General features: G+C 45.3%; 2 protein-coding genes across 2 annotated transcripts in view; both read left to right on the forward strand.

Annotated features, from left to right (window-relative positions):
- Positions 1-2,446, forward strand: part of LEPROT (leptin receptor overlapping transcript) — a 95,354-nt gene extending 92,908 nt beyond the window's left edge. Inside the window, exon 5 of the transcript XR_009746273.1 lies at positions 2,437-2,446. The gene's annotated coding sequence lies outside the window, so the exon portion shown is untranslated. The remainder of the gene's footprint in view (positions 1-2,436) is intronic.
- Positions 1-23,922, forward strand: part of PDE4B (phosphodiesterase 4B) — a 222,865-nt gene that overhangs the window by 15,316 nt on the left and 183,627 nt on the right. The window contains exons 2-3 of the mRNA XM_061469704.1: positions 11,589-11,700; positions 14,460-14,695. Of these exons, the coding sequence (XP_061325688.1) occupies positions 11,659-11,700; positions 14,460-14,695 (278 nt within the window). The 5' untranslated portion in view covers positions 11,589-11,658. The remainder of the gene's footprint in view (positions 1-11,588; positions 11,701-14,459; positions 14,696-23,922) is intronic.

Here is a 23,922-nt window from a genome sequence, read left to right on the forward strand (position 1 = left end):
CGCTGGCACAGGGTGCCCACAGAAGCTGTGGCTGCCCCATCCCTGGCAGTGCTCAAGGCCAGGTTGGACACAGGGGCTTGGAGCAAGCTGCTCTAGTGGAAGGGGTCCCTGCCTGTGGCAGAGGTTTGGAACTGGATGAGCTTTAAGGTCCCTTCCAGCACAAACCAGGCTGGCATTCTATAATCATGTTCACATGCGGACTCTGGACAATCCAAGCAGCTTCCACAAGCTTCTCAGATGCTCAGATGCTGCCTTACAGCAGAGGAGCAGAGGCAGCAAGGCCAGGTCCCAGTGCATGATCTTGTTTATGGGGAAAGAATATAGGACACAGGACATGTTTTGTCTCTAAAGCTGTCATTTCCTCTGCCCAGAAGGAAATTCTACTTCGCCATCCAGACAAAGGAGTGCATTTTCTGTCTGGGGAAAGCAAATCATAAGTTCAGAATGGGAAATGCAGAAATGTTAGACCACTCTTGTGACAAACACCATGGCGTAGGCTGATGTTTTGTGGCATAAAAAGGTCATTTTGGGTCTACCTTATGCCTTTGACTTTTTTGCACTGGAACAAGCAAAAGCATCATATTCTTTTGCCCTAACATAAAGTTAGTTTGAAAGAAAAATGAAATTTCTGGAAAAAAAGATACATGAGGTTGTACATAATCATCTGTGGCCTGTTCTGAATTACCTGTTTTAAAAAGAACTCAGATATTTCAGATACATCCTTTTGCTTCGTTGCTGCAAAGGAGGAGCTGCCTTTGACCACCATTGTTATTAGAAGAGCAATTGTAATAACAGACACCAGCCTCCTCTTCAGCAGCGGTTGGGTATCTCTTATTTTATAGGTCAGAGACTGTAGAAATGGTAGCAGCTGTTGCATCTATGGATATAAATACTGACTTTTGACATCAAGACTCTGTTTTCTGTTGCTTTAATTACTCAAACTCACCAGATCTGTGCAGAGCAGCAGGCATTTTCTTGCTTAGGTTGGGGTTCCTCTAACCATGCCTTGAACAACCTGGGACTCTCATACATCTGTAGGTTTGGGAATTTCCAGTTTTGCAATTCCCTTTGCTACTTCAGCATCGAATAACTTGGACAGAAGAGCCAGAATTTTCATGGTGATGCACACAAAAGAAGCTGGTCCCTGTGAAATGATAATCATAGAATCCCAGCCTGGTTTGTGCTGGAAGGGACCTTAAAGCTCCTCCAGCTCCAACCCCTGCCACGGGCAGGGACCCCTTCCACTAGAGCAGTTTGCTCCAAGCCCCTGTGTCCAACCTGGCCTTGAGCACTGCCAGGGATGGGGCAGCCACAGCTTCTCTGGGCACCCTGTGCCAGTGCCTCAGCACCCTCCCAGGGAAGAGCTTCTGCCTAAGAGCTCAGCTCAGTCTCCCGTTTGGCAGGTTAAAGCCATTCCCCTTGGCCTGTCCCTACAGGCCCTTGTCCCAAGCCCCTCTCCAGCTTTCCTGCAGCCCCTTTAGGCACTGGAGCTGCTCTAAGGTCTCCCTTTAAGAAGCCTCCTCTTCTCCAGACTGACCCAGCCCAGCTCTCTCAGCCTGGCTGTGATTGCTCTGCAGCATGGGGATGCTGCACGTAGGGGTGACCAACAGTGAGGTCCTCATTAATTGCACTCCTTGAAGTGATTCAAAGGACGCAGCACTGGGCAGACACCAGGTTTTGAAGCATCACCCCACTTGGTTAAAGTTTTTAAGCGTTTTAAATAACTAGGAAGGAATTACAATGAGAAGTTTGAGGAAAATTTGGTGTTGCCATTTTCACCTGACATAGCAGCCCTTGATTTCTGAGGTAACTACAGAGTGATATAAACCACGCTTCCTTCTTCAACAACAAATTGCTGATCATTTCATCCTGGAATCCAGAAAAATCCATGTATTTTCCCAACAAGCAAACCTTCAGATACTGAAGGTAAGAAAATAGCTGTGGTGGAAAGAAACAGTATCATCTGCTTCGGCTAGAGGATGAATCTTGGACTAAGAAAGCTTCAGTGTTCTTCTAAATCAGGCTTTTTAGTCTAAATCTCTTGTTATAACTTAGTTTTTCAGAATACAGCAATGTTGCCTTAGATGCCTCTTAGGATATATGAAGTGAAATATTTCAGTGGAAGTGGTCATAGGCAGTGGTTGGTAGAAAACATCTGTGTATTTGAAGAACGGCAAAGGCTTTTCTTTTAGTCTTATCTCTTTCTTTATTGGATAGACACACAGAAAAGTAGCTCTGGAAATTGCTGGTATGGAAGAAAACCTGGGATAAATCAAGTTTGTAGTTGACCAGGCTGGGCTAATGCAGTTGTATCCTCTTTTAACCCTCCAAAGCCATGCTTTGCCTTTGCAGGTGAGATGGGAAATTGAGTTCTCATTACTGTTTCTGTATGAAAAGGGACGTGGAGTCATTTGAAGAACCACTTGCTCTCCAAAGTGAGTGTTCTAGCAGATGCTTTCAGGCATGAAATTTCCTGACAAGCCTCAAATCTTACATTTAGAGACTTTCCTTAAGGTCTAAATGTACAATTAAGTTATTTTTGAAACCCCAGGATGTAACTGGGGTTTGATAAATAGTAAAGAGGGGAGTTAGGCAAAGAACATGGCTTAAAAATCGTTTCTATACATAGCTTCCATACTCCTTCCTGAGTGTTCTTGTGCAGTGGTGAGCATAGCTGGTTCTCTGCCTTATTTCTGGCTCTGCTTTGACTCATAACTGATTTTGAGTCAGTCAGTTTAGGTTTTTTCCTGTGCATTAATGTTTGCTATATTAAGGCTGAGCACCCTCACCAAGTGCTTTGAGGTCTGTGGGTGCGAAGTGTTGGAACGATGTTCAGTGTATCCAAACCCAGGTAGGAGATGCTCAGACAACAGTCGTCTTTACTGTTGATATATGGATGTTTTTCTCCTGAGAGATGATGTGCATGTGCCAGGGTATTTAATGCAGTTGCTGAGACAAAGCACTGTAACATGGGGTGATTATTCCTGTTCTTAATAACAGAGTAATAGCAGCTACTGCTGCACAAACCCAGTGATCTAAGAAATAAATCCTTTGTATTTCTCCAAGAAAAATGATGCTGCAGACGGGCATCAGCAGTGCCCATCTGCAGCAATACATCCTGTGTGGCTAGATGCTGTTACCCTCCAAGTAACCTCCTTTTGTACTCATTTCACAGCATGGCGAGGTCTCTCCCAGCCTCTCCTTTCCTGCCTCGGATTCCTTACAGGATTGTGAGCCTGGGATGCCCATCTGAAAAGGCAGTTTTTCAGCTGCAGAATCCTCCTTCCTGGTGAAGAGAGGCCACAGGGGGCAGGAGGAGAAAGGCAGCAGCTGTTTACCTTGGCACAGAGCATCCTTTTTCCTTAGTTTCTGTGTGTCTGTGGTCAGAAAAGCTGAGCTCCCTGTTAGCATGCCGGAAGCGTTTACTCTAATTGGCCATAGAATAGGTTTTGCCTCAGGCAATTAAATTGTTCTCTTAGGTGCTGTTTCATGGCCCACGTGGTTGTGTTTGTGATGCTGGGCTGCGAGATGAGCAGGAGCTGCCCGAGCCTGACTGCCTGGTACAGAAAACCACCATGAAGAGATGTTGACTGGTGTCTTCTCCTGGTGGAAGATGCTTCTGGGTATCCAATAGTCCTTTCTCAGCCCCTCATCTCCCATTTTAAAAGCAAGTAGAATAGCAAGAAGGGTTATGGGAGACTCAAGGGAGATTCTTGTTGATTTTTATGGGTTTTTTACCTGTGTAAACAGTAGCAGGCAAGCCCAAAAGGGCTGTGTGCCTGGCTGGGTGGGATTGAGGTGGTGCTGGCTCCTTGCGGGGGGGTGGGGGGGGTGAGGATATCTTCTAGAGCAGTGTGGAAACGGTGTTTATAGCAAGTCTTTCATTTTCATGGGGCAAATAAAGCTGTTAGCATTTCTCATAGGTGCTTTGAACTTTCTCCTGCAGCCTCTTGTTGTGCAGCTGGTCTGATTTTGTCTTGAGGAGAATTTCACGTGACTTTGGTGGGTTTCCTCCTTTGCAGGTCTCAGCTTTAGTCTGGTTATCTCGGGAGCTCTTGCTGGTCTGATTTTGCATTTCGTCTTTCCTCTCTATTCCTGAGTCTTTTTTCCAAAGGGAAATATTGGCATACAATCCCAGGCTGGTTTGGGTTGGAAAGGACCTTAAAGCTCATCCAGTTCCAACCCCTTGCCATGGGCAGGGACACCTCCCACTAGAGCAGGTTGCTCCTGGTGAGGAGTATTCCTCTTACAAGAGATCTGGGGGATGTGTTCTTCTGAGGATGATCTTTATTTGTAGGCTTGGTGGTGCACTTCTGTGCTTGGGATCATTGTTTGGCTTTGCATGACTCCGAGAGGGAAAAAGGCCTTCTTGCAGGCTGTTTGAACTTGGCTTTTCCCATAAAAACTGCAGGGAAAGAGACATCTGAGGATTTTAGAACATTTCCTCTTGGACTAGAGCAAATCTGGGTGAGTTTAGGGGAAGGTAAGGAAGAAATTGGTGGCATGAAGCAAGTGCCATGTAGCTAGTGGTGACACAGTGAGCTCCCCGCACTGCTCATCCAGCACAGGCTAATCCTGCCTCATCTGCAGCATCTCCCTTATCTATGGAGACCAGTGAGACTCAATGCATTCTGTTCCTTTGCTCTAAAAACACAGGGATACAAGAGGTCTATTTATGAAGAAGCCACTACCAATCTAAAAGGGGAAAATCTGCCTTGTGTGTGTTCTCTATCATGTTTTTAGTTGTATTTTTAAACTGATCTTTTATTTTAAAGCATTATTAGGATTTGTTCTTTGCTCTCTGAATGCTGCTCAGTTCCACTGCGAGGAGTGGGAGGCTCTGCTATCATTTGCATAGGGAACAGAAAGGTATAAATTGCATCTTTTAATAGTGTGCTTCACTTGGCTGAGGAATTACCCTGAAAAGCCTCTATGTGCTGCAGGTAACATCATTAAACTGTATTCTTTGATACTGTCAGAACTGAGTTTCAAATTGCATTTAACCACAATAGGACACAAACTGCTTTAGAAATGTAAGATTTAAAAGTCATTAACAGAGTAATGAAAAGAGGACAGTGATTTCTGCAGTTCTGCCCAGGACATGAACATCTGCCTCAGAGTTCCCTCAAAAAGATGCTATTTCCTCATCAGTAATAGTGAAGAACGTTGCTTGTGTTTCATTTGAGCTCTGCAGAGCACATTGGGCATAATGCCAATGAGCAAAGTAAGGATGGATTCAAATTACTATTGATTTTTCCTATCATAACTAAAACAAATGAAGAGCAATGACAACCTCATTGTACCCTCTCCTGGAAGTCAAAGAGTTACTGGAATTTCTGGAATAGACTGACTTGGTTATTCTCAGCTTTAATGATGAGGTTGGCAGAGAAAAGATGAGGCTTTGCAATCCTCTTAACCTTGGTGATAGCTCAGTAAGAAGGCTCCTAATGAAACTGAAGACGCTGTTTTAATAAGGATAATTTACCCACAGTGGTAATGTGGGAAGGGAGGGGAGTATTAAAGGGTTTTTTGTGGCTCTGCAGATATTCCACATATTGCATTCTCTTTTTATAATAAAATACGTACATTTGGTTTGTATGCTAGAGAAATTTGCAGCTTTATCACATTGCTTAAAACCAGTAAATTAATTTAGACTTGGCTTGGCCATGACCTCCGTTCCCTGTAAGCAGACTGACCTTCAGAGCAATCCAAGGAATTCGCTCACGTTTTGGTGGTGTTAAGGCAAGACACAAACCATCACTGTTCAGGTACTAACTGCGATTTATACCAGTGTGGAATCCATGCAGGGTTTGTTTTTCTTACAAGGAACCATGTGCCATTTCCAAGCCAGAAGCAGATCCCATGAGTTTCATCTGGGAGAGACAGACCTGAGATCATCAGAGGGAAGTTTTGCTGATCTTTAAGGAGAACCCCAGCTCACACGTGATGCTATTATCTGAGTGATCAGATAATCTCCTTAAGCCAGCCCTTTCCTTAGTAAAGCTTCTCTATTAATGTGGGTTTCTGGTTTTAGCATCTTCAGCTTCTGCTGAACCTGTATGGACCAGCATTTTCTTGCTAGGAAGAACAGTGCCCCAGCAATGTGTACGGTGGCCTTTCCAGCACTGCTGGCAGTTGGGAAGAAACAGGTATGGCAATGCAGGATGGGCTGTATTACCTGAGTTTCACTGGGGTTTGGGTTGGTTTTTTTCTGTCTCTCAATCATTGGTCTTGCTGCCTTGAGAAAGTGGGAGGAAAAGAATTTAGAGCATGCAGAGAGCCAGGTAACCAGCTCTGCTTGCCAAAACCTTCTGTTAATCCAAAGAACAAGCACCACATAAGCAGCAAAGCCCTCACCCTGTTGGCCCAGCAGTATCTTTAGGAGTGAGAGGGTTAATCTGCTTCTCTTGGCTCCCTGTGGCTCTAAACCTGCCCATGCAGAAGCCAAACTGGTGGGCAAGCAGTGACGTGGTGAGATGTGTGTCTTGTTTTCCAAATCATTCCGGAACCTGCACATGGAGATGCATTTTAGGAATTTCTTTAAATAGTGGCTTTCACAGGGGATGAGTTGAATAGCTATTTTTAAAGAAGTGTGTAGGACAAGCAGGCTCCATCACACGTGTCCATGGAGTTTTCTCCTCACCACTGCCAGCTGCCAGGTTTGAACGCTGCCAATTCATACCTTTGCTATGAGGCTTTAACATTCTGAGGCTGCTGGAGCCTTTACTGTCACTTGTGAAAATCATGGTCATTGAACACAAAACAGCTTCAGGTGGGAGAAGTAGGTCAGCTTGGTGCAGAAAAGAGCCTCACACCCTGCCTGCGATGCGGCCCAGCAAAATGGGATATATCTGGGATACAACTGCAGCACTCGGAGCAAGCTGCTCTGGTGGAAGGTGTCCCTGCCCGTGGCAGGGGTTTGGAACTGGAGGAGCTTTGAGGTCCCTTCCAACCAAACCAGACTGGGGCTCTAGGATTCCCTGTTACCCACACCTAACCAGGCTGCTGGGATATAGTTTCTTCTTGGAGAATCCAATACCTAAAGGGGCTCCAGGAAACCTGGAGAGGGGCTTTGGGCAAGGGCTTGTAGGGACAGGCCAAGGGGAATGGCTTTAACCTGCCAGAGGGGAGACTGAGATGAGCTCTTAGGCAGAAACTCTTCCCTGTGAGGGTGCTGAGGCGCTGGCACAGGGTGCCCAGAGAAGCTGTGGCTGCCCCATCCCTGGCAGTGCTCAAGGCCAGGTTGGACACAGGGGCTTGGAGCAAGCTGCTCTAGTGGAAGGGGTCCCTGCCCGTGGCAGGGGTTGGAGCTGGAGGAGCTTTAAGGTCCTTTCCAACCCAAAGCAGGCTGGGATTGTGTGAATTTAGGTAGTGGAGAAAAACTCTTTGCTTGTAACAAAAGATTGCATAAATCAGGAAACATGCACAGGAACAATTTCTCAGCAAGCCTCTTTGGGGTGGTTTTGTTTGGTCCCCCCTTCCCCAGATGCTTGTCCCAGGTGTCAGCTCTTTTACGTAAAGACAGAAGTAAAGAATGAGTCAGATTTTAGCAGTAATTTCCTCGTGACTAACGGAAGTGTTAGACTTTCTTGGGAGGCTCTTCAGAAATGCCAGAAATCCACACTGAGCAAAACGTGGGGTTATAATTATTCATGTTCTGCTTAAACTTTGAGAAATTGATAAATATTTATAAGGGAAGGGAAGCTGATGTATAGGAGGACTCAGGCATTCACAGTCTGATCCATCTCTCCACGTCTGGTGTCAGTTCTGATCCTGAGGTTCAGTGTGATTTGGGAGATGCTCTTTGACTCTCAGTCTTCCAGATTTCTTTCCCAAAGATGTTTCCCTGGATGCATATTTGTATTCATATTTCTTTTATGATGTATTTTCTCATTTATTTACTTGTGAAGTGACACATATTCAGGAGGGGGATGCAGTTGTTAGTCCCACTGCGGGACATGCCACAGCGTGAGCTCACATGTGGTCGGCATCACAGAGTGCACAGCAGGGCAGCAGTGAACAACTCAGGCTTTGACTTCACTAAGCACAAATCTGCACTTTATTAAGCATAGATCTACGGGCTCCTTAGTTCTACTGCTTATGCAACTGCTTCTGGTTGATTTCTATGAGTTCTGTCTACATATTACAGCAGAATATGTATTTCTGGCAGCAAATAGTCATGCTGTACCATTGAGAGCAGCCTGCGGAGAAGGACTTGGGGGTGTTGAGTGAGGAGAAGCTCCCCATGACCCAGCTTCAGTGTGCGCTTGAGCCCAGACCCCTCCGTGTGCTGGGCTGCACCCCCAGAGCGTGAGCAGCAGCTCAGGGAGGGGATCCTGCCCCTCTGCTGCGCTTTGGGGAGACCCCCCCTGCAGCCCTGATCCAGCTCTGAGGCAGCAGCACCAGAGGGACGTGGAGCTGTTGGAGCGAGGCCAGAGGAGGCCATGGAGATGCTGCGAGGGCTGGAGCAGCTCTGCTCTGGAGCCAGGCTGAGAGAGCTGAGCTGGGTCAGCCTGGAGAAGAGAAGGCTCCTGAAGGGGAGACCTGAGAGCAGCTCCAGTGCCTGAAGGGGCTGCAGGAAAGCTGGAGAGGGGCTTGGGACAAGGGATGTAGGGACAGGCCAAGGGGAATGGCTTTAAGCTGCCAGAGGGGAGACTGAGCTGAGCTCTTAGGCAGAAGCTCTTCCCTGTGAGGGTGCTAAGGCGCTGGCACAGGCTGCCCAGAGAAGCTGTGGCTGCCCCATCCCTGGCAGTGTTCAAGGCCAGGCTGGACACAGGGGCTTGGAGCAAGCTGCTCTAGTGGAAGGTGTCCTTGCCCATGGCAGGGGGTTGGTGCTGGAGGAGCTTTCCTTCCAACCCAAACCATTCTGGGATTCTATGATTCCTAGTCTATGCATACATACCACTGTTATGGTTGTCTTTACTTGCATGATATGTGGGACAGTGTCATCTAATTTGCTTTATGCTGTCAGGTTTGGATTCTTTTTAGTTTCTCCTAATTGATGAAGATTGATAAAATAATTAAACTTAGTGTGTAATTTTGTTCTGGTGCTGCAGGATGGTTTTTATGCTGCTGTTCAAGTAATGACTCATTGACACAAGGGGAAAAGTTTTCACCGTGAGAACAGCCACCCTCTGGTATAATGTCCCTAGGGAAGTGGTGGATTCCTCAACATTGGACACTGGAAGGATTTAGCTGGACAGGGTGCTGGACATCTAGTAGAGGTCATGCTTTACCTGGAAACGTTGGACCAGATGATCCTTGAGGTTCTTTCCTATCTGGGATTCTATGATTCTGTCATTTCTCTTACTTCGAGCCTGCTCATCGATTGTAATACGGATCCAAAGCTAGATAAGGTTTGCAGAGAGAAGTAACTTTGCCACACCACTTGCCTAGAGTCAGGATTTTAATAGCTATTCTGCTGCTGTAATGCCTAAACCCACCCTGCTTCCTTAGCTGGAGCATCCATGTAGCCTGTTGCCATGAGAGGAGAGCTCTAGGTCAGGCCATGAAGCTGTTCATCCCGCTGGCCTGGCTCTGGTGTTGGCCAGTGGTGGATGCTGAGACGAGAGGAAGCCTGAGAGAAGGCATTGCTGAGCCCTTTCTGGTTTTGCTCCTGCATGTCCAGTTCCTCCTCTTCCAGAGGGAAGCTCTGGGGGTGCTTCAGAAGACCAACCCCTCAGCTCTCTCCCAGTGCTGCTCCATACAGGATGAATGTGCAGCCCTGTGTGCTGGCACTTGTGCTGAAATGGCAGCCAGTTCTGTCTGGCACGGATCTGAGCGCTCCGAATGCTTTGGCTGGCAGTGGAGGGATATGTGTGTGTTGGATGGGTGAACCCTAAGGGAATGAAAACAACTGGAGGTGCCTGTGCCGCAGCACACTCAGCTACAGCGCTGCCATTGCGTGCTGGTGTTCCCTTGGAGGCTTTATTCCCTTTCCCTTTCTTTCCCCCAACCCAAGAGTGATCTGCTTTAGAGGGAAGCAGGTTTGTTACAGCTCTTGTGTGCGGAGGAGCAGATAAGCAGTTGGCTCCTGGAGACTGCAGTGTCCTTACACCCCTGTGGTCAGAGGAACCCCTCTGTATTCAGCTCCTAGGCCTGATATAGCGTGTCTGGTTTATTTTCTCTAATCTTTTCTGATTTAACTAGACAGAGGTGCCAGCTAAACAGCATTTAACCTAGCCCAGTGCCAGGGTCTGGCAGCCCTGTTTTCCAGCAGTCGGAATACACTCCAGGAGTGCAGCACAGCCTGGGATCTGCCTGGCTGGAAGCAGCTCTGTGCAAAGGGACCCGGGAGACACAAGCCCCATGGGATTGAACAGTGAGCAGCTGTAGCAGAGAAAGGCAATGGGATGCTGGAGAACATCAGCAAGGGCATCACCAGCAGACATGAAGATGTCACTGTCCCACTCAGTGCTTGTCAGGCCGCCTCTGGAGTACTGTGTTCAGTTTTGGTCCTGCTGGAGAAAAAAGGTGTGGGTGGGCTGGAGAGATCCAGAGATGGGGCACAAAGATGATCCAAGGCCTGGGCAATGTGTGAGGAAAGGCAGAGAGCTGGGTTTTCTCTTCTGAGGAGAAGAGATGGCTCAGGGGAGAACTTATCCCCATGTTCCAGTAAGGCATGGCTACAAAGAAGGTGGAGAAGATGGAGACTCAAAAGACAAGGAGTCCCATGGAAAAGATGAAGGGTGATGGGCACAAGTTACTCCTGGGCAGATTTCCACTGGACACAAGAGGAAAACTTTTCCTGATGAAAACAATCAGCCAATGGAATAATCTCCCCAAGGAAGTGGTAGGTTCCCAGGGCTGGACATGTGTAGGATTCAACTGCATAGGGCATTGGGACATCTTGTATAGGTCATGTTTTGCCTAGAAAGGTTGGACCAGATGATCCTTGAGGTCCCTCCAACCTGACATTCTAGGATTCTATGAAAGAAAGAGAAAAACCCCACGGTCCTCAGTGTTCTCTCTATGTACACATGAACGTAGCTTCTTCCTGAACACTAAATCCACAACAAGAAGTAGCAGGGGGCCTGGAACACTCCAAGGGGCTGTTGCCATGTGCTGGTTTCCCTGCTGCTTCAGCTGCTCAGCTCTTTCATTCCCTTTAGCACTCTTACGTGGTTCAGTGTGGCTGCAGGGTCTCTCTCTTTACAGAAGGCTCTAATTCAGTGGCTGAAGTGGTGTGTATGTGCCAGTGTAATAATAAATATGTTTGTGAGTTATGATTAAATCTGTGAATCACATACAAATAGCATTCCTTCTATGAAAGCTGGCCCAAACTGTTCTTGGAGACCTTCTATATGGTACTTCTGAAAAGGGCTCTGCAAGGAGAACCTGGTAGCTTTGATCCTGTATTAGTAGAGGTGTTTCAAGGCTTGCTGAGGTTGCAAAGCCTTGTGAGCACTGGTTACTTTTAAGATGGTTTACTAAATAGTGCATTGCCCTTTTACTAATAGAGCTCCACTTGCACAACTTCTGCTGCTGAAAGTGGGCAGGAGGTTATAAATCCATTGTGTTAGAAGTTAGCTCCATAGTTTGTTACCAAAAGGAGTTTGTCATTCAGAAATCCCTTTTCTTTCTTTCAGGTGGCCCATCTGAAGTAATTGGATTTAACAACAAGAGTTCTGTGTAACGGGGAGCGCTTCAGTCTCAATAATGAAGAAAAGCAGAAGTGTCATGACTGTAACTGCAGATGAGGTAAGTTTCTTCTGAAGGTTTTATTATTCCCAGTACTTGATGAAAATGAGATTAAAAACTTCGGTTTTGTGTCTTATTTCATAAGTGTCAGCTGGTTTTGCTCTGGTTACTCATTGATTTCTTTAGAGTTGTTTACAGCTCATACAATAAGCAGAAAATAAGCCTGGCACATTTCAAAATGAACCAAGCAACAAGTTTAGAGAAGTTTTATGCGAAGTGTATCCTTTACTCATCTTTGGTCAGTGTAATGTGGGCAGGCAGCTCAGTTCTGTGTGTGCAGTTCTGGTGTCCTCAATATAAGAAGGGCATGGAACTGTTGGAACAAGTCCAGAGGAGGCCACGAGGATGATCAGGGGCTGGAGCACCTCCTGTATGAAGACAGGCTGAGGAAGTTGGGGCTGTTCAGCCTGGAGAAGAGAAGCTGCATGGAGACCTCATAGCAGCTTCCAGTATCTGAAGGGGGCCTATAGGGATGCTGGGGAGGGACTCTTCATCAGGGACTGTAGTGACAGGACAAAGGGTGATGGCTACAAACTGAAACAGGGGAAGCTCAAGTTAGGTAGAAGGAAGAAGTTCTTTACTGTAGGATGCTGAGGTGCTGGAACAGGGTGCCCAAAGAACTGATAAATGCTCCATCCCTGACAGTGCTCAAGGCCAGGTTGGACACAGGGGCTTGGAGCAAACTGCTCTAGTGGAAGGTGTCCCTGCCCATGGCAGGGGGGTTGGAACTGGATGAGCTTAAGGTCCTTTCCAACCCAAGTCATTCCATGATTCTATGATTCTGGATCCCATCTTTGTGCATGTGCTCTACTCATATACTTCTGTGTTTCAGCATCTCTCCCCCACTGTAGCTGCTGGACTCCTAATGTGATGATGCACATGTTTCTTTATTACCACGCTTGCTAATCATCATCCTAATCCCCTGTTAATTATACTCTAGTTCCCATTCTCTGGAGAGATGTATCAGTTTGTACTGATGGTGTGATAACAGCAGCTTTAAATGTCTTGTTTGTCACAGCTGAGGCTCACCAAACATGGAAAATGACGTGGAATGTAAAACACAGTGGAGGAGTGGCAACTAATAGTTAGAGCAATCTATAGCACTCCTACAGTAAATAACTATTTCTTTTAAACTCTTAGACCACATGTACTTTTGACATGGGCCTGTAGGGACAGGACAAGGCTTTAACCTGCCAGAAGGGAGATTGAGATGAGCTCTTAGGCAGAAGTTCTTCCCTGTGAGGGTGCTGAGGTGCTGGCACAGGGTGCTCAGAGAAGCTGTGGCAGCTTAAGTCAGATCCTCACATAGAAGGCAGGCTTTCCTTTCTGGGGTTCTTAGGGGTGTTTTTGACTTGATTTTGTGCTGGCAAGAACAGGTTTGATCACTGAAGCATACCTTTGGAAACGTAGCATGCCAAATATTTTTTAGTCTATCTGGGTTATTATGATGTTGATGCTTTAGTAAATGCATGGATCTGCACCAATGTGTGTGGAAGCCCTTCAGACTATATGCAAGGACTAAAGTAGATGCGGGCCATGTTGGTTCCATTCTGGATGCTTCACATGGTTGTGGAATGGCCAAGCAAGCAGGGAAGTTGAGAGAACTGGTAATGTACCTTTGTCCTGCCAGCTTTGTCTTTCCTTGCCATGTTGTCTCTTGCTGAGGAAAGAGAGTCAGTGGTACCACAGAGCTGTTTAATAGTCTCATGACAACAGAAAACACACTTTCCATTAGAAACTACCAGGCAACGGAGGACTCGTGCTACTTCGCAGTCAGTCATGAGGACATAACTGATTATGGAAAGTTAAAGCACTCTTTCTGAAGTCACGCAGTGCTGGGTGGGAGAGGGCAGTGGTAGGTGTTTGTAGGGAAGTGAGCCAAGGGATTTGGGGAGGCTGAGAGTTGGGCTTGGAAAGGTCTGTGAAGGGAGATCAACATTCAGGAGCAGGTAGACGAGGAAAATGTAGAGGGATTAAAATATATATATATGTGTATATATGATATACTGATCATAATAACCCTCCAGCTTCTACTGGTAGCTCATCACCCACAGGCCAAAAATATTCTCATTTATATTGGACAACTATATTTGAGTAGCTAAATTCTCCAAACAAGACCCAAACTGACAGCTCCCTCGCAGTGCTGTTCTGTGGGAGAACTTCTGGCTCGGCTTTGAGAAGTCTGACAGCCAATTCTGTGATCATGGTGATGCCTTTAAATAAAACTGAGTAGAAGCTACAAGAGGAAAAACTGCTTTGACTGATGAAAAGTTTTTGTTGAGTCTATTTCTGGACATAGGGTAGGGTAGCTTAGCTGGGAGTTCATCTCACTGAATGGCTCTTGGATGATTTAGATGTGTCTATATCCAGTATTCACCTTTCTCTGTCTGGTGATTCATCAAAATGAGTGCCAAACCAATGTGTTTGTGTTGAGAGGAGTGATACTTTAGATGATGTTGAGTGGAAAGTTCTGTGAAAAAGCTTAAAATACCCAAAGTTTAACATATTGCTGAAGTGACCTGGATTAGGGAAGTGTTCACTTCGATTAGAATTAGCTGTTGGGTAAGTTAGGAGTGACTTTTCAAGTTCATACATAACTTGATAAAGTAACAATGCAGCACAGTCAGACTGTGCCAGGTTTCATCAGCCACTTCCCCTTTGTGGGCAGCTCTGGCTGTAGGACAACACTTGAATGTGTTTTATCCTCATGGAGGAAAACATTTGTTTGCAGAACCTCAGTGGCTTCTCTGTCTTTGCAGAATGCTCTGGATTACCTGGAGTGCGGGCTGAGTAAGTCCTACAGCACTTCCAGCCACGCTCTGGGCATAGACCTCTGGAGAGGAAGAAGATGCTGTTCTGGGAATTTGCAGTTACCACCGTTATCCCAAAGACAAACAGAAAAGGCAAAGACCCCTGACAGAGACATTGTGTGCAGACCAACAACTCTGCCTTTGCTGACACCTCCAAGTATTGCCATCACCACTTACCAAGACTGGTGAGTTACTTCCCTTTGTTATGTCTCACACAGTTGGGGGTTTAGGTTTAGTTGGGTTTGTTTTCTGGTTTATTGAAAGAAAGAATATCTTGTCTATATTGATCAGTGCTGTTGATCTCTACCAACTGGTGCATGGTGGATGTAAGTTTACAAAGGAATTGCCTCTTTTTGAAGTTCTACTTCTGTTAAAACCTCTTCTGTTCACTTTTCTGTGTATCTTCATGATACTTTTGTGTTGTGAATTCTGATCTTGGCCAGAGGCTTTGTGTCACTTGCTTTGCACCCACAGAAAAGTGCAGGATGGTGGTAGGCTTTCTACGACAGATTGAGGAGCAAGGATTGAGCTCTATTTCCAAGTTAAAAGAAAGGCTTAGAAAAGCATTTAAATCTGATGCTAAGCTCTAGAAAAGTCTCTAAAGAAACTCTCAGAGAGCTGATTAAAAAGGGATTGCTAAGAGATGATTCCAACTCAATACTAAGTACCAAAACAAGGGAATTCATCTAGAGGGAGGAGAGGAAGACAAAGGCCCAGGTATTGATGTGTTGGAATTGCAGTGGTAGATTTTAATGGCACAACAAGGTTAGATGTCCCCCTTGCCTTATGAATCTTGAATTGGTGTTGCTGTGTTACAACCTTAAACCCAGTATTCACCTTCAGATTTCAAGTGTGCTTTGGATTCTAGGTTTTAAATGCTCCACTCTCAATTTCATTTGCTGGCCGCAAGACATGTTCACGTCACTGTTTCCAAGCCTGAATCTGGGTTTAGCTTCTGTTAAGCTCAGCAGTGTTCAGAGCTGGCATTTCAGTTTGCATTTGAGCAGTTATGGAGGGGATCCTAAATTAATTTGTCAGAGTCCTTTACAAGCAAGTTTCCTATTGAAAATAGGATTTTTAAACTATGCATTTGAATAGATGAGATGCAGAAATCCAAGAGGAATTAGGAGCTTTTGTTCTGGTTTTGCATTTAATTGCTGTGGGTAAATTTAACAAGATGAGATGACAAATGAAATCCATCTAATTTCAGATGGATTGTGTATTTTGACAGTGAAAAGGTTGGTTTTATCTTCAGGAACACTTTAGGAGTGTTCCCTTCTGTGTATCTGCAGCAGTTGTAGTCTTGACAGCAAGACAATGTGGACCCTATTCCTCAGGTGTGCTTCTAAGAATGAATTAGTTATCATCTTTGTAGACACCTTCAAGCGCAAGTAAGGAAAATGCAAGGAATTCAGCTGGATTTGTCATTGGTTTCCCTTGCGCATAAACACAAGGGGGCATTGCTGCTCCTCTCTTGCATTACTGCAGAACCAGTGTGTGTGTGTTGTGTCGTACAACATGTATTTTTCTTCAGCGGTGTGCCAAAGAGAAAACGCTTATACTCAGGTCATGGTTCTTTCTTCACCGCTGTTCATCCCCTGTAAGTGAGCAGATGTCTTCTGACTTCTCTGGTTTCCTTGAATCTATCGTACCTATGCACAGCCCTGTCTGAGCTGGGGGTTGCTGGTCAGTGCGACTGATGCAGGGTGCTGTTCAACACCTCCTCACAGAAGCATCTTTGCATCCTCCTCCCCTTTCTGACTGGGGCACCATTTAGATCGACTGCTCTTACAGCTAGGCAGAGAATTGGCCTGATCTTTTGGTTTTCTGTGTAACTTGTAGTCGTGAAGGGCTTTTGATGGGGTTGTCACTGTTCTCTGCCCCATGCCAGCAGTTCCTTACCTACGCAATCTCCAGTTGTTCGGGGCCTGACCACACTTTCATAGTCATGACTGATATTAGTTTGTGTAGGAGCATTAGAGGCATGATCCCACCTCCAGGCTGCTTGGACTTTATATTCTGCTTCAGTTCTGCATGAAATATACCCCAGACACAGATTATATTTGTGTAAAGCCGGTATGTGCCGTTGTGTTGAAATAGCTTTGGGATTATATCAGTATTAAGAGACTCAGTGAGTGGGCAATAAAGTGATAGGAAAATTTCAGTGTGGAGAAATAAGCGATATCATCTGAGCACGAAAGAATTGTAGCTGCAAAACAATGTAACTGTGCAGGAACATAGTATAGAAATCCAACAGAGTTGCAGGTTCAGTGCTTATTAATGGTCTAAACCCCAAATTAACTGTTAAAGATTTGGAGGAAAAGAGTAGTAGATAAAACTTAGAACATCGGGATGGCATGGTATTGGTCAAACATAGAATATAGTGTACAGTTCTGGTCCTTCCTCTCAGAAAAGGGTATAGCACAACAAAGAAGAGTGAAAGGCCTCCAAGATGATTGAAGATAAGGAACAGCTTCTGCCCTGGGATTGACCAAGGAGGCTTGAAGTCTTCAGCATGGGAAAGACACAATGAGCAAAGAGATAGGACTGGCATCTTCCTAATGGTAAGAGCAGAGGTAGTTGATTTATTGCTTATTGTCCTTTCCAGTACGAGAAAAAAGGGCCATGAAATAAACTGGTATTGCAGGCATGAAGCAGGTGCAGGGAGGTGTTTCTTTACACAGCTTCTAGTTCCTCTGGGGAACTTTGTGCCATAGGATACTGTGGATGCTGGGAGTTTGAGCAGGCTCAAGGGGAATGCTTGACAGATCCTGGGAGGAGAACTCTGTTGTGGTTTCCTTCTGAATACATCTTGTGCAGCTTCTGAGCTCCAAGTTGTTTAAGGCTGGGAAAATATTTGAGGGGAAGTGTCATGTGTTTGCCTTCTGTTCCTTTCTGCTCTGTGCCTTTAGCATCTTGTGGGAGACGAGATCATGGGCTAGTTGTACCATTATGTATGTATACTATGATATAGATCCGGGGTTTTCAGCTCACTTTATGGGTATCTTTCCCTGGAGCTTTAATAAAAATGCTGAAGCCACAGGCAGGAAATTAACATGTTTTAAGCAATTGGAGGTGGGGGGCAATACAGGGAGCCTAATGCCATTAAACAGTCTATCTCAGACTGGGACAGGAAATAGGATATTCCTTGTGAAAAGAGTGTCCAACTCTTAGTTTCATAGGATTATAGGATAATTCAGGCTGGAAGGGACCTCTGGAGGTTTCTAGTCCAGCCATTGCTCCAAGTGAGGCCAGAGCAAGATGCTCAGGGAACTTTATCTAGTCTGATCTTGAAACCTCCAAGCAAGGATGGAGACTTCACATCCTCTGAGCAACCTGTTCTGCTGTGTGACTGTCCTCAGCTGAGAATAAAGTCTCCCTGTGTCTGGTCAGCGAAATGCCAGGTGGCAAATACCACTGTTATCCAATGAGATTTCTGCCCTGAAATCCTGGAAGAGGGCTTGTGTATAATAATAGATCTGTGTTTCTTCCTGGAGCAGTTTAGGAGATGCCACATCTGTGAAATACAATGCTTTCTGCTACTAACCATACATCTTGCAGAGGTCTGTGTGTTACCCAGCTCTCTGCAAAACCTTATGTATCTGTGGAGAATATAGGTCATGTTACAGCATTTTCAGTGCTTTGATCTTCTTTTAAGAATATAGTTCATTATTGGTAGGGTGAAATTTGGCTCTGTCATCACTGAAATGGTACAAAACTCAACATGCACCATCAGGGCTGTGCTACTATGTGTTAAGAGTGCACTGGTCGTGGAAAACGAGCTGTTCCTGGGATTGCGGTAACTGTGCTTTGAAGAAAAGGATGAGACAGTTCAAATGCAGAACGCATCATGTGGGAGGGATGGAGCAAAACAAGCCTGTTCCTTCTGTAAGTAGTTTCTCTGCCACATCTTGTCAGAAATCACCTTAACTTCCAGTGGTAACGCAAAAGTAGGACCCGTGACAGGTGAGCCATGACTCACGTAAGCATTTTCACTGAAGGTGCATGAGAACCTAAAAGATAAAGCTGAGGATTGGGCAGGCTGACTCCAAAGCCAGCTGTGATATAACAATCTTTAGTGGGACCATGGCAAGGCACTACGTGTACAAAATAGCTTTCATGAGTCATGCAAGGGAAAGGATATATGGGATATAGATCTTCAAGTGCAATCTGAATGTAAAAGGTCTTACAAGCTTCTATTGAGCACATTTTGTCTGTGTTTTCATAAAAGTGGTTAAAATGTTTTCCACAATCCTGCTCTATATTTTATAACTAAGCTTTGTGATAACAAATCCAGGCAAGAGAGAAGAACGAGGGTGTGAAGAATATATTTGTACCTACACTTAGAACATCCAAAATAGTTCTCTTACCCTATTTTTGATGCTCGGCAGCTCCTGGATTAGATTTGACAGCTAGCTTCTGATTTACACCACTTCTCACATTAGGCTCAGGTTTGTGGAGACAGTTTGACAGTTTTGCATCAAGTTTCTATGTTGAAACAAAAATAAGTTCTGTGTTGAGTCACAGAGTGTAAGGAAATACCTAAAGGGGCCAACAAGAAATCTGGAGAGGGGCTTTGGGCAAGGGCCTGTAGGGACAGGCCAAGGGGAATGGCTTTAAGCTGCCAGAGGGGAGACTGAGATGAGCTCTCAGGCAGAAGCTCTTCCCTGTGAGGGTGCTGAGGCGCTGGCACAGGGTGCCCAGAGGAGCTGTGGCTGCCCCATCCCTGGCAGTGTTCAAGGCCAGGTTGGACACAGGGGCTTGGAGCAAGCTGCTCTAGTGGAAGGGGTCCCTGCCTGTGGCAGGGCTTGGAGCTGGAGGAGCTTTAAGGTCCCTTCAACACAAACCAGGCTGGGATTCTGTGAATGTTAAGTACAGTAAGGAGTGCATTTCTTTACGGCATAGAGATTGTGTTGAACATTCAAGCTAAGTATTAAATGCTGTGTTGAAATATGCGTGTTGCAAATTGGCCAACACAAAAGCTACTTCCCTCTTCTGCAAGAGTGAAACGGGAACTGGCTAGGTTTGAGGGAAGCAGTCTGCTAGCAGAGCTGGCTGTAATTTGAGTCACTTAAGAAATTAATAATAAAAATCATCATTAGTCTGTCTGTACTTTTCAAGAGCATTTTTTTAGTGCAAACAGCATGGCTAAATGTAGTATTTCGTGTGTCTGAGCCTGCTGCATTATTGCTAGTCATTTGTCAGTGAACAGGCCTATAGCTTACTTTACAGAATCCCCCAGGTTTGGGTTAGAAAGGACCTTAAAGCTCCTCCAGCTCCAACCCCTGCCACGGGCAGGGACACCTTCCACTAGAGCAGCTTGCTCCAAGCCCCTGTGTCCAACCTGGCCTTGAGCACTGCCAGGGATGGGGCAGCCACAGCTTCTCTGGGTACCCTGTGCCAGCGCCTCAGCACCCTCACAGGGAAGAGCTTTCTCCTCATATCCAATCTAAACTTCCCCTGTTTAAGTTTTAGCCCATTACCCCTTGTCCTATCACTCCAGTCCCTGATGAAGAGTCCCTCTCCAGCATCCTTCAGTAGGATGTAGCCCCCTTTAGGCACTGAAAGCTGCTCTGAGGTCTCCACACAGTTTCTCTTCTCCAGGCTGAGCAGCCCCAACTTTCTCAGCCTGTCTTCATACAGGAGGTGCTCCAGTCCCCTGATCATCTCCATAGTCCTCTCTAGAATTTTATTGTGCAGGTCAGAATGAAGGGCTTGATCCTGTTTTCCGTGTCCATCTGAAAATCTTCCTGAAGCTGGGCTATTCAAGAAAGGTGTGCAAGTGCAGTCCTGCTTTCCTAAGTGTGTGTGACACAGTGCCAGACCCATGCTTGTAGTACTGCACGTTGTTCTCCAGAGGGGGATCTTGGGCAGCAAATTAGATGCAACACGAAAAACAAAACAAACCAAATCAGTGCTGGCTTCAGTTAGGGATGGCTCATAGACACCATGAAGCTGTTAAAGCTGATGGTAATTAAATGATAGATATGGATAAAGATGGAAATGGGCATGGGAAGTTAAAGTCCATCCATAAAGGGGATGGAGATTTGCATGGAGGATTAAAAAGGATAATTAAACTGTAGCCAGTCCAGTAAACTAAGCAGAAGGTAATGTCCAGTCACTCATTTACCTGTTTGAAATCTGTAAATCCCATGGAATGAAAGGAAAGATTTCAGGTAATAGGAAGTTTAAGTAGGAAAAGTGAGATGAAAGCTGTAAGTTCAGAAGGGGTAATGCTGTTTTAGAGAAGTGTGGGGCTTCTGTGTTTTGTGTTGGCTTTTTAAATGGTGTTTCAGACTGTGAGATAATAACCTGTGAAATAGGTTGAAGTCTAATTTCTTAGATCATTTCATATGCAGCTAGATAAGAACTGAAGAGCTACGCTGCAAGCATGGAATAGAGAAAACAACCATGAACTGGATTCCCATATGTTAGGAAAAATAAAAACCTAAGAGGAAAAAAAATAACCCTTAAAGCCATACTTAGATTTTTCTACCTGTATTTAAGATTATTGAAATCACAGAATGGTTGATGTTGGAAGGGACATCATCTGCACATCATCTGCTCCAAAATGTTTATTAGTTCTCTAAATCACAGCAGGTTTTGCTGTAATAAAGCAGGATCATTTATTGTGGTTGAACATGCTCCTAAAGCCTGTACCATCTTCCTGTGGGGCTTTTACTTACCTTGAGAAAGGAGGTCAACAGTATTCATCATAATAGCTCATCTATTCTTTGGGGAAAATAGTTTGTAATTACACTGTGGTTTATCTGGAAAATGTTCATGATCACTTGTTTTGAAGATCATAGAATCATAGAATAGTTAGGGTTGGAAAGGACCTGAAGATCATCCAGTTCCAACCCCCCTGCCATGGGCAGGGACACCTCACACTAAACCATCTCACCCAAGGCCTCGTCCAACCTGGTCTTGAACACTGCCAGGGATGGAGCATTCACAACCTCCCTGGGCAACCCATTCCAGTGCCTCACCACCCTCACAGGAAAGAATTTCCTCCTTAGATCCAATCTAAACTTCCCCTGTTTCAGTTTTAACCTCTTACCCCTTGTCCTGTCACTACAGTCCCTAATGAAGAGTCCCTCCCCAGCATCCCTATAGGCCCCCTTCAGATACTGGAAGGCTGCTATAAGGTTTCCACGCAGTTTCTCTTCTCCAGGCTGAACAATGAGACAAAGGGGGGGGGGGGGGGGAAGAAAAATCACAAAATGCCATAGAGAAATCTTTAGAATTAGTTTTAAGTAATGTTCTCCATATCAACAGCCCCAACTTCCTCAGCCTGTCTTCATACAGGAGGTGCTCCAGCCCCTGAGCATCCTCGTGGCCTCCTCTGGACTTGTTCCAACAGTTCCATGTCCTTTTTATGCTGAGGACACCAGAACTGCACAGAATGCTCCAGGTGAGGTCTCACAAGAGCAGAGCAGAGGGGCAGGATCACCTCCTTCGCCCTGCTGGTCACACTCCTTTGGATGCAGCCCAGGATACGGTTGGTTTTTGGGCTGCGAGCGCACACTGAAGCCGGCTCATGTTCATTTTCTCATCGACCAACACCCCCAAGTCCTTCTCCTTGGGCTGCTCTGAATCTCTTCTCTGCCCAACCTGTAGCTGTGCCTGGGATTGCTCCGACCCAGGTGTAGGACCTTGCACTCGGCATGGTTAAACCTTATGAGGTTGGCATCAGCCCACCTCACAACCATGTCGAGGTCCCTCTGGATGGCATTCCTTCCCTCCAGCGTATCAACTGAACCACACAGCTTGGTGTCATCAGACTTACTGTGATTCGTCCTAAGCTTCCCAACAGCATGACAGGCGTAGGGAGTATTGAAGAGGGTTAGAGCTGGAAAGAGTCCTAAAGGGTTTCATCCGCTCAGTGATTTTGCTTGGTCTTCAGTAGGTAGGAAGATCATCTGGTACATTTAGTGATGGCTCACACCTGGTGCTGAACACAGGAACTGATTAGAGCTTTGGGTGCTGGGGATAGTCTCTGAAAGGCTGAAAATGTTCCCTTGAAACATAGTTCTTATGTTGTCTACAGGGAGTTCATAAAAATTACATAAAGAAGTCCTCTGATGCTTAAATCTGTTTGAGCCCGCCAAGGCAGGAGGCAGGGCTGCTTGGCTTCTATAAGAAGAGGAAATTCCTTGAATCTGTGGTCATTGTTGCCCCCCAGCTTCATTTTAATGAAGATACTGAGGTAATGTAGAGAAGTGTTCTCCTTTAGTAAGATATTTCCACCAGAGACTACCCCATCCTCTCTGACTTGGTTGGGGTGATGGTGGTTCTTCCTCACCAGAAACTGGGTAGAGGATCACTTGGAGCAAGCTGCTCTAGTGGAAGGAGTCCCTGCCCATGGCAGGGGGTTGGAACTGGATGAGCTTTAAGCTCCCTTCCAATACAAATGAGCCTGTGATTCTATCAAAGGAACAGAGTCAGTACAAATGCAAACCTATCTAGGGAGAAACTGCTGCAGAGATAACTTGTGCTATCTCTGAGTTATCACTGAGGTTATTTTCTCAGCTAAAAATACACAGATCAGTGTTTTGGCTGCCTATGTTTAGCCATTGTCTGGTTCTGTCAGTTTTTGAAGCTCTTGGATCTTTGATTTAGTTGGCATATTTCTTTTTTCTGTGTTTTCTAGAAGGTCTAAATAGAATAGCCACGATTTATGGGTGGTGTAGTTTGGTATAGAGGAATTTTAAGAGGAAACATGATGTTGGATTAGTCAGAGACATTTTGTAAATGTCTTTTTATAGACAATTTATATTATTGCAAGATAATCTTTTTCTTAGCTTGCATCAATTTGATTTGTTGGATTTTAGTGCTTAGAATGGAAGCATCCCTTTTCTGTATGAACTGCAAGGTGAGCCCAGTAATTTCATTGAAGATGATCCTGAAGTTTGGTGCTACAGGATTTGCCTGCAGATACAAGTCACTCAAAACAGAGGTAGCTGTAGACACACAAAAAGGGCTTCTAATGATGCAAATGTAATTATATACCTTGATCCAGAATGAAAGAAGACAGCTTGAAATGTATCTAGAATGGAAAGAAATGAGTCACTGTAAATTAGCAGAAGACAATGAAGCTTCTGAAATATTATGTTCAAACTTCATCCTCCCAAGAATATAAAATAAATGGAGAATATGGAAATTCAGGTGATACAAAAGCTGAATCAGACAAGAATTTGACACAACTTTCTCTTAGCTTTAAACTTCTGACTAATGATAGCTTCATCTGAAGGGAAAGATCAAACCCAGTTTGCTTTGTTACCTGGAGAACTGCCTTCTGGCTCTCAGCTGATCTATGGCATCAGATAGGTATTTACTCGCTGTTACACATGCTTCTGGTGGTGGTCTTGTGCTGCTCTCCCAGCTAAGGAGCTTGAAATTTGGCTGTGAA

Source organism: Pezoporus flaviventris, unplaced genomic scaffold, assembly GCF_033815535.1.
Source record: "Pezoporus flaviventris isolate CSIRO_AGI_PZ_B2104156 unplaced genomic scaffold, CSIRO_AGI_Pfla_v1 ptg000059l, whole genome shotgun sequence".
NCBI classification, from domain to species: Eukaryota; Metazoa; Chordata; class Aves; order Psittaciformes; family Psittacidae; genus Pezoporus; species Pezoporus flaviventris.